Source organism: Ciona intestinalis, chromosome 7, assembly GCF_000224145.3.
Source record: "Ciona intestinalis chromosome 7, KH, whole genome shotgun sequence".
In the NCBI taxonomy this organism is placed as follows: domain Eukaryota; kingdom Metazoa; phylum Chordata; class Ascidiacea; order Phlebobranchia; family Cionidae; genus Ciona; species Ciona intestinalis.
The window spans coordinates 5324674-5335236 of NC_020172.2; the positions used below are offsets into that span (position 1 = coordinate 5324674).

General features: G+C 35.9%; 3 protein-coding genes across 4 annotated transcripts in view; all 3 read left to right on the forward strand.

The window, feature by feature from the left end:
* Positions 1 to 3236, forward strand: part of LOC100179185 (arginine and glutamate-rich protein 1) — a 5462-nt gene extending 2226 nt beyond the window's left edge. The window contains exons 3-6 of the mRNA XM_026835092.1: positions 1023 to 1143; positions 1482 to 1586; positions 2311 to 2394; positions 2788 to 3236. Of these exons, the coding sequence (XP_026690893.1) occupies positions 1023 to 1143; positions 1482 to 1586; positions 2311 to 2394; positions 2788 to 2943 (466 nt within the window). The 3' untranslated portion in view covers positions 2944 to 3236. The remainder of the gene's footprint in view (positions 1 to 1022; positions 1144 to 1481; positions 1587 to 2310; positions 2395 to 2787) is intronic.
* Positions 3237 to 3645: 409 nt separating this feature from the next.
* LOC100181516 (cytochrome c oxidase assembly protein COX11, mitochondrial-like) lies at positions 3646 to 5234 on the forward strand. Its single transcript, XM_002127933.5, has 2 exons — positions 3646 to 3735; positions 3877 to 5234. Exon 2 carries the CDS (start codon positions 3904 to 3906, stop codon positions 4867 to 4869), a length of 966 nt encoding a protein of 321 aa, XP_002127969.1. The 5' UTR covers positions 3646 to 3735; positions 3877 to 3903; the 3' UTR covers positions 4870 to 5234.
* Positions 5233 to 10563, forward strand: part of LOC100186362 (transcription initiation factor TFIID subunit 6) — a 6627-nt gene continuing 1296 nt past the window's right edge. For both annotated transcript variants that reach the window (XM_009860746.3, XM_026835090.1), the window contains exons 1-10: positions 5233 to 5429; positions 5733 to 5804; positions 6234 to 6402; positions 6980 to 7152; positions 7385 to 7510; positions 8255 to 8434; positions 8782 to 8964; positions 9512 to 9586; positions 9863 to 9988; positions 10254 to 10433. In XM_009860746.3, the coding sequence (XP_009859048.1) occupies positions 5253 to 5429; positions 5733 to 5804; positions 6234 to 6402; positions 6980 to 7152; positions 7385 to 7510; positions 8255 to 8434; positions 8782 to 8964; positions 9512 to 9586; positions 9863 to 9988; positions 10254 to 10433 (1461 nt within the window). In that variant the 5' untranslated portion in view covers positions 5233 to 5252. The remainder of the gene's footprint in view (positions 5430 to 5732; positions 5805 to 6233; positions 6403 to 6979; positions 7153 to 7384; positions 7511 to 8254; positions 8435 to 8781; positions 8965 to 9511; positions 9587 to 9862; positions 9989 to 10253; positions 10434 to 10563) is intronic.

Genomic DNA, 10563 nt, shown 5'->3' on the forward strand with positions numbered 1-10563 from the left:
TAATATCATTTTAAATTCACCACATAATGGTTCCATGTGACATGATTTGTGACAAAATTAGTATCGTAGGTGTTAGGAAAATGTATTTTTTTAATGTTTGCACGAACAGTTTCGTCATTTTAGCTATTCGCCGTGTTCTCGCAATGTAACCGATGCGGTTAAAATAGAGCGCACGTTTATGTCGTCAATAATTACGGAACAAAGAAATCAAAGAGTATATTGTCGGCCGAACGTAAGAAAGTTGATTTTAATATAAATAGGATTTATTTCTACTAAAAAAATCCGGACATTTTTCGACGATCCGGACGGTGACATTATCACTGAAAAAGGGGTATTTTTACAATCCTGGTATTATACAGGCACTTTGTATGCGAAATTTTGGACCGTCCTGCCTATTATCTCTAGGTTGCAATCTGAGGATATTGTAATTCATTTTTATTTGTTTACCCTAATAATAATAATATATATCAACCACCGCAGACACAGCAGTTCAAAACGATCTCGTTCAAAATCATCGAGCACGGAACGCACAGATATATTTGGAAGAGCTTTGAGCAAGAGAACTGCACTTGAAGAGAAGAAAAGAAGGGAAGAAGAAGAATTGAGGCTTGCTATTGAAAGGCAACGGTTAATGTACGTTTAATAAATTGGAGATGATGATTTGTTCAAGGTGTATTGGGCATTTTTTCCACCCACTGGGAAATCTTCCATTATTCCCCCCTAAGTGCTTGAGTTGGCTTGTACTAAAATTAATCCACAAATGCAGCATCACCCTACCCATTGCGAGAGCATGCAGCATTCTCAAACTCTCAATACTCATGCATATCACCATAATTACATATTTCCCAACAACCAGAAGAAAGATATATATTATGTTCACATATGCCGTCTTTTAAAAAATGCTTGCCTAATATTTGGATTCATTGATGCTACTGTTAAAATGGTAATTAACAACAATATAGATTAGTTCCCCAGCCCTTTAATACCTTTTTATAACACCATAATTACATATTTCCCAACAGCCAAAAGAAAGAACTTGAAGAAAAGATGATTGAAGATGAAACCGCCAAGCGAGTCGAGGAGTTGGTGAAGAAGAGGGTGGAGGAAGAATTGGAGAAACGGAAAGATGAAATTGAAAAAGAGGTAAATGCTGTTTTAACAATTGATTTATTTGTTGTAAATTGAGTTAGAGGTACAACGGTTTATTTTACGAATGTTTTTTAAATAAATTGGAAAACAATGACGTTTTTTGATCATGGTTTTTTATGTATATGAAAATTTGTTTTTCTATATAAAAAGCTGTTGCTGCCCAGCATAAACTTGCCCGTAAATCAGCTCACAAAATGCATGTTTACATTGTGTATGTTTGCCAGTTATAGTTAACGCTGATAGAGTTTCTTTTTTAAAAAATGTTTTGTTTTCAATTATAAATTAGTAAAATTACACTTATTATTAGTCATTTATTCTTTCTTATTATCCAGGTGTTAAGACGGGTAGAAGAAATGAAACACATCATGGAAAAGCAAATGTTAGAGGAAATGGAGAGACAAAAACTAGCAGAGTTACAAGCCAGGCAGGCTAAAGAGGTATTGTATATGGCTACTATATATATAATAAATATCTTCATAATTTATAATTCTACAAATTTAATTACCTTTTTATTAATGTAAAATTTTCTGATGTTATTTTTTTGTGCGTTTCTTTAATATTTATTTGTTTAAATTTAATTAAACTTACGGAAATGTTTTATTAGACGCGCTCAGCCCATGCTCCGGTTAAAAAACTTTGCGAAAGATCTTTAGAAAGAAACCAGATAAGCATACTCTTGCTTTTTTGCCATTGGTTAAATGTATTAACCCATAAGAAGGGCACAAAGTATTTTATGAATGGTTAACTTTGATGTTTTGGTGTAAAACGTTGCAATTTGGGATGTTTTGCTGTTTTAAACTCCAATCTTGTGTATTCAAGTTAAACCTGGCGCAATTCAGGAGTTATTAGTAAAAGGTAACGGTAAGTAAACTAGAAACGTGTTTATTGAAACCAAATTACCCAAGAATCTTTTATTTGGCGCAGGAGTTTAAACTAGAAGTGCTAATCTGTCATCTCCTTGCACATAGTGACGACAATTAAGCGTTCCTAGTTAGTGGTATGATCAAGTTATATTATTTAACCTAGCGAGTTATGTTTTGTATTATCATCATATTTTCCAACCAGATTTTTATTGTATCGTTGTGTAAGTGGAGGAGATCCAGGCTTGCAATTTCTGCCACACATGGTAAGCAACAGATGCTTATTATGCTTCTATTTTAGGAGGAAGAAACCCAAAAGCGGACGCAGCTGGAGGAAATATTAAAAGAAAACGATCGAAAAATGAAGGAAGCTGAAGAAAGGATGGTACGTTATGAGTGCTTGATTTTGAGTAATATTATATTATGTTATTATTTAGAGCAGCTGGTTTTAACCTTTACTACATTTATAAAGCTTAGTTTTAAAATTACTTGATGTATTGATAATGTCTAAATCGTCGGGTTTAACCTTTATAAAATATTTGTCATAATGATAACCTATGAAACATTTGGATAACGGAAGGTAAACCCGTATATTGGAAATGTTGCTAGAGGTTTCAATTGAAAATAGAACCTTAGTTAATAACCATTGCATTGATTAAAGAATTCTTTTAATTTCACCACATTTAGACCATTTAAATCCAGAATGTTAACACTAGTATTTCTAATACCAAACTCGCAGGATTCTTTTTAGTATAAACCCAATCCTTTATTACTTTAGAATGAAGAACGGTTAGCAATGGTGGAGCAACAACGTTTAATTCATGAGGAGAGAATGCGAATGGAAGAAGATAGAAAAAAGCAACGAAGAGCCGAACAAAATGTCATTTTAGGAAAGAAAAACACGCGACCAAAGCTTTCATTCTCTCTCAAATAGATCTAAAGCATCAGGCTGTGTTAAACAACCTGCTATAACGCCCTCCACGATAGCTGTAAGCCAGGATAGATGAAGTGGTTTACCCACTGTATGGTGGCGCAGTTTCACGTGGAGTTTCTGATAATTTTACAAGTTTTTTTGACTTTTTTCGCAATTCTATTTATTGTGCATCTTTGCGCAATGTGTGTGTGTTGCCCATAATGGGATATTGTTTGGATAAATTGAACGCACAATCACATAGGGTAAGTATAGATAATAAATATGAAATTCAGTTTTGCGCAATATGGAAAAAATATGTTTGTTTTTAGACAAAAGTCTAGACTCTTGAAGAGGCAGAAAAGTAAAGCATAAGGGGCTGCTTGTATAATCATGTCTGGGAGTCCGAGATTGTTTGAAACCACCGAATTCTAGAATTCCTTCACTTTTGCAAAGTTAACCGGTAGTGCTAAAACATTAAAAGCCACTAATTCGCCCAAATTCGTGGTTTCATATTTTTGGAAATTTATTTTAGTATAGGCATAGATACCTATGGTATAGGTTTTCTATGATTTCAGCGGGTAGATTTTAGATTGGTTTGGGGGATTCTGTAAACTCACATTTAGAATTACGAAAACTGTAAGAAGCTTGTGTTGCACCCTAGTATCGTACCATAGACTCTAAACTGTTTTAGAGTACTATGATCGTACGTTTGTGTTTTACGAGATTTCTAGGCATAATTCAGCTAGAAGGTTTAAGTACAGTATCAAAAATCGCTGTAAAAGCAACAAAATTGATACTGTATATGAAAAAGGTAGAGGCACTGCAGTCCTTTTTATGCAAATTATGTAGAAAAATATTAAAATATTTTAGCTAATCAAATGTTAATGTATTTTAGAAATGAGTTATATAATTTGTGTTGTGTTTTTATTACAGCCAATTATGCATATATAGCAGAAATACGTAACTGACATTATAGAAATTATGATTGGGATTATTAGAGCGTCATTGTCCCGTCCAATCTGTATTCAAAATCAACAATATTTTGCAAACAAACTTTGGAAAAGCAATTTAAAGTTATCATGGAAAAATTTAGAAAATACGAACAGAAAATGGGATTTAATGTTTTCTTGCAAGTTCCATAGCAGGCCAAGCGCTTTAAAACAGGTTTTAATTTGTAAACCTTACTATAAAACTGGGAATGTTTTAAGATTCTTTTACAGCACAGTTCGATTTGAGACTAAAAGCTCTAAATTTATGGTAAAAATCAACAGAAATCAATTCAGAACAATTTTTACATCATCAAGATTTTTACAGCGGGATCAACAGAACAATATTTCATTCTTTAACAACGATACAGCTCTCTACATATCTGCCATTCTTATTTTCATGATAGGAATCGCATACGCAGCAGTGCCGTTGTACCGCTTATTCTGCCAAGCTACAGGCATTGGCGGCGACCCGAGGTTAGCCAATAAATTTGATCTTGTGAAAACCATGAACCCGATAAGGGAGCGAAAAATTAACGTATTTTTCAATGCTGACCATCACGCTGCTATGAGATGGAATTTCAAGCCCACTCAGAAGGAAATAACCGTGGTACCAGGTGAAACAGCACTTGCCTTTTACACCGCGAAGAACCCAACAGATGAGCCTATAGTTGGCGTAGCCACTTATAATGTTCTCCCATTTCAAGCTGGCCTTTATTTCAATAAAATCCAATGCTTCTGTTTTGAGGAGCAATGGCTAAACCCACATGAAGAAGTGGACATGCCTGTCTTCTTCTATATCGACCCAGATTATGACGACGACCCGGTTTTAGCTGATGTTGATGACATTGTACTGAGTTATACGTTTTTTAAAGCTGAAAAAGGAAAGCCTCTTCCATTACCTGGGTTTATGAGAAGCAAATCAATACCAGACAGTAACAAGCAACCTGTTGTAGCTTGAACTATCTTTATTGTTCATAACTAAAGTATAGCAGTGTAAAATGCAAATTTATATTGGCCACAACTCCAATTAGTGTCACTACTTTTGCATTTCAATTTTTTGCCTTTTTTCTGAGAAATAATTTATTTGGGGAAAAGACCCATTTTCGTTGGATGTCTGCTACTAGTAGACCTGTATTATTGCTTAGCCTTATTTTACTCTACTGTCAGTTATTCTGGACGCTTTTTTTTAACATTCAAACTAGTGGTTTTGAACTTCTAGGCAAAAAACTCACTATTATATGATTGATAGGCTATGTCATTTTCTAAACAAAATTACCTGTCAAAAAAATACCAAATTTTGACTCCACCTTTCCCTATTTAAGACGGCTAAGAAATAGTATAATGGCTGATGATAAACCTGATGCCACCGGAGGCAGCAGTGAGAAGTCGACAAGTTTATATTTTTCTGTGGACACAGTAAAAGCAATCGGGGAAACAGCAGGGATCCTTCAACTTCCCGATCATGCAACGAAATATTTATCGGAAGAAACCACGTTCAGATTAAAGGAAATAATACAGGTTGGGTTTCGTTTCATCTTCAGTTACCCATTTTCATCTTAATAAGACTTTAACGTGGCAAATGTATAGATTAAAAATACTACGCTCAATTTCAATCTCTTACTTGAAGATTAAAACTACCAATAGGAATTTGTAAACGTTGAAAAAATGCATTTATGTAACCTAAACTATGTTATGTCCTCAATATGTACTATTAAACCACTGTTATATTTTGTAAACCAAGAGGCATTAAGATATTAGTATCAAAACTGTTGATGACTGACAAATGGAGTCATAAACATATTAAAGTTCATGTATTTCTAGGATGCAGTGAAATTTTGCAGCCATCGGAAGAGCAATAAACTCACATGTCAAGACATTGATAATACTTTGAAGGTGATGCTTGCTATTGTATCTATTATCTTACTTTATTTGTACTTCGGTGTTTTTAAACTGCCCCCCTGTGGGTGTTGGGGTAATAGACCTACATCCCTGGTCTCAGGTGTTCCTCACTGAAGACCTCACTCTTATAGAATAGAATCTCTATTATTGAGTGTCTATAAACTGCCTCAGTGGGGTCTAGATGGTAGCACCCTGGGTGTTGAGGTAATATTCCTATATCCCAGGTCTCAGGTGTGCCTCACTGAAGACCTCACTCTTATAGAATAGGATCTATATTATTAAGTGTCTATAAACTGCCTCAGTGGGGTCTAGATGGTAGCACCCTGGGTGTTGGGGTAATAGACCTACATCCCAGGTCTCAGGTGTGCCTCACTGAAGACCTCACCCTTATATAATAGAATCTAAACTTCCTTTTATATTTAGTCCAAGAACCAGGAGCCATTGTACGGCTTCATTTCCGACGAATTCATCCCGTTTCGTTTCGCCAGTGGTGGGGGTAGAGAGCTTCATTTTATCGAAGAAAAGGAACTCGATTTAAACGACATAATTAACGGGGTTTTACCCAAAATACCCCACGATGTTGCAATGAAAGGTTTGTTGTTGGCTGTCAAATATAACTGCCTGTTTTCTTATTTTCTGGTCAGTTTCATACAAAGATAAGAGAGATTATATTGTCTTCGTTTTAACTGGTTAAAAAAAACTATGCCGCTACCAATATGGGTGTTGTATGTGTCCCCAGACAGATAGTCATACGTAACAGTTATTGTTCTAACCCAGTGGTCACCAATGGGTTGTCCAAATTGACAGATATACAAAAACCTAAAAAGTTACATACAAGGTAAATCATAAGCAGACACTTAGTGTATAAAACACCGTGTTATAATGTTCACGTGTTATAACGACTATTGTTGCTTTGCCACATAAGAACAAGCAGTTTATAAACGTGGTAACTTTTAAGCAAACACGTGGTGTATGAAACAGAACACCTGTGTAACAACAGCCGTTCTTACTCAACCACATAAGTTTAAACAAGTAGCAAACTTTAACTATCCCCACAGCACTTGTAAGCGGACACAAGTTGTATAAAACAGAACACCTTTATTATAACATTTTTTGCTTTACCCCACCACATACAAATAAACAATAACACTCTTTTTATTATCTCCCAGCCCACTGGTTAGCAATAGAAGGAGTCCAACCAAGCGTTCCTGAAAATCCAGTTCCTGAAACTCATTTTTCCATCGATGTTTTAAAGAAGCCTGAAGTCAAGAATGTTCGAACTGGCGTGGATGCTTTGAAAAGTTGCACTGTACCAAATAATAACCCTCTTACCTCAGCTAAGGTAGGTGTATTGGTAATACCGTATAAAGGGGCCACCAGATGGATATACGAAACATTGGTCTTAATAATATTTTATATGAAAAAAAAATTTGGTTTTTATCTTATGGCGTGATAACAATAAAAATTTTCAATTTTTACTATTTTTGTCTCCTCTGCATTTAAAAAAAGCTATGGGCATATAACTAAATTTGGCTCAAATAACTCATTGCATGTTTATCTTTGTTTTTCCCCAGAAACCTGAAAGTTCATCATTGGTTCCTTTGAAAGCTCGTTTTACCCATGAGTTGTCCGTGGAACAACAACTTTATTATAAAGAGATAACGGAAGCTGCTGTTGGATCTAGTGAAGCAAGGAGAGCGGTATGTGGTTTATGATGAGAAATTTAGAGCGTGTGACAATCAGTAATCACCAACAAAGTTACATATGTGGTAACTCGTTAGCTGGCACAAGGTGTATGAAACAGAACACTCGTGTTATAACGACTGTTGTTGCTCCGTCATGCGAGGATACATGATCATATATAAGGGCATAACAATGGTGACTTGGTGTATCGTGTATGTATGGGAAGCTGTATAAGGATGGTACATACATAGTACATAGTATTTAATCTCAGGCACTAGACCTGTCACACTGCCCGACCCCCCCTTAGATAGAATAGGTAGTGCATATGCAGCATATACAATGTTGGGGTAATGGACAAGACTTCAACCTAATTCTCAGGTCCCATAGCTTACCTAACTGTATGACCTCACTTATATACAATGGAATGTCCATATATAATGTTGGGGTAATGGGCCAACTCTGGCTTAAATTCCAGGTTCCATGGCGTGCCTCACTGTAGGACCTTACTCGTATAGAATAGAATGTGCATATATAATGTTGGGGTAAGAGGACCAACTCTGACCTAGGTCCCACTCCCATGACATGCCTCACTATAGGATCTCACCTATATAGAATACGCACCTTTGCTAATAGAGGACCTCACTCTTATGTTGGGGTAATAGGCGAACGCTGACCTAGCTCCCATGGCATGCCTCACTGCAGGACCCCACCCATACAAAATAGACATCGACGCTAAGAAATATTAAACCTCCTTCTGACAGGAAGCGTTACAAAGCTTGGCCACAGATCCTGGTTTATCCCAGATGCTACCAAGGTTCAGTACGTTTGTATCTGAAGGCGTGAGAGTAAACGTGGTTCAGAATAACCTCGCACTTCTCATTTATTTAATGAGGATGGTGAAAGCTCTCATGGATAATTCAACCCTTAACTTGGAGAAATATGTAAGTTGTTTGTTAGCAAATTTGTAGGTTTTAAAATATATGTAAGTTAACAGTATGCAGTAGCCTACAGATTAAATTCAAGTAAGTAAAACTATGTAAAATTATTTATAGTTAAAGTAAATGTAGAAGATTCAATGATATTTAAAGTAAAAAGTGTGCTATATTTGATTCTGTGTAGGGTGACTTAAAATACTTGTACTAGTCCTACAATCATAAATTGTAAAATCTACTACTAAAATAGTTATTTTCATACTATTGGGTTAAAGGTTATCGGTTATATAATTCGGTAAAAAGATAACCACGGGTCAATTCCGTTTTTTTTAACATTTTAAATTTTGCTGAGTCAGCTTCACGAGATGATACCCGCTGTAATGACATGCATTGTGAGTCGGCAATTATGTACGAGACCCGACGTGGACAACCATTGGGCTCTAAGAGATTATGCTGCTAGGTTGATGGCACAGGTGTGCAGGAGTTTCAGCACATCAACTAATCTTATTCAATCCAGGATAACAGGAACGTTTTGCAAGGTATGTGGTTTCTCGTATAAAATTTATGTATGATTTTTATGTATGTATGTAGTGGCACAGCCAGAAAAAATATAAGGGACGGGGGGGGTTTAATCAAAAAAATTAAAAAAAAAAATTTTTAAGTGTTTTTTTTTAATTACCTTTTTTTGGGGTTTAAAAGGGGGGGGGGGTCACAACTTCCCCTGGTTGTGCCACTGTATGTATGTATGCAATTGATAGATGATTTCTTATATGATTTTCTCTTGTGTTCGTGTCACAGTTTTGTTGTGTGTATGGCATTTTTATTGCTTTAGTTTGGTCTTAAACGCTCCAGACTGTACATTGAGATTGAATCATGTTTTGCAGTTAATTTTGTAAAATATTCACTTAACTTTACTTCTATTTTGCAAAGTTTGCACATAAATTATCGCTGGCACTTTTTTCAATTTTTTCTTATGCTTTGATCTTATTTAAACAGGCATAAGTTAAAGAAGCTTTTACTTGATTTTGACTATATTTATAGCTTTTACTTGATTTTGACTATATTTATCTTTACTTATACACACAGTGTTTACACGATGATAAATCATCACTAGCAGCAAGGTATGGAAGCGTAGCAGGCCTGGCTGAACTTGGAACAGATGTAAGTTTTATATCCTATATAACTAAGTGTTCATAGATTTCTTATATAACTTATGTATATATTATTTAGATACAAGAAATTTTGTGTTAAATCAAATATTTTAAATATTACAGACTTTAAAATGTAGTTTGTGCTAATTTAGTTAAAATGTCTTCTTTAAATAAATGTTTAAAAAAAATTGTGAAAAAGTTTGATCAATTTTTGCACTTTCAGTCCACACACACAAGACTTTAACATACTACCCTAAAACATAACTTTAACACGCCCCTTTCCCAGGTTGTCCAGAGTCTTGCATTACCACGGTTGCAAGTAGAAGGGGAAAGGATAAAGAATATTCTGGAGAGTCCGTTACTTAACCCGATCGATAGAACCGCTGCCGAACATTTACGTGGATTACTTGTGGTAAGATTTCTATTGTTTTGCTATTTCTATGGATAAGCGCTGGCATGGGATTGGCAACATTGGATAAGTCAAGTTTCCACCAACCATGAAAAGCCATTGTGAATGAGTGTAAATGGCAAGACACTTAAAAGCAACTGCAACGTAACAGACCCAGTGGTCATTAATGGGTTGTCTAAATTAGGAAACCATGTCTTCTTATCCACACACTGCAATAGCTTCAGCATCTCAACAGCGAACATATATATGTAACCCCTATCTTCCCTAGAAACACTGTGGTCCAGTCATAAAGAACATCCGCCAACCACCTGACCTTCCAGAGGAATATTTTAAGGAGTACGGGTCCCTGGGACCCCTTATCTGCCAACACACAATCAAACTAAGGGACCAGGAAGCTCATAAGACAAGACTGCTTGCTAGTGCTGGGTTATCTAGACCAACCACTGTGGTAAGTCGTCCGGCGCTGTGGCGTAGTGGTTAGCGCGCCTGCCTATAACCATTAGGTAATGGGTTCAAGGCTCGTCGTTGCTACCATTGTGGGCGTATGTGTCCTTGGGCAAGACACTTAACGGCAATGC

Bases quoted from the DNA above. Each gene is read 5' to 3' on its own strand.
- LOC100181516 (XM_002127933.5), top strand. From the start codon at position 3,904: ATGATTGGGATTATTAGAGCGTCATTGTCCCGTCCAATCTGTATTCAA.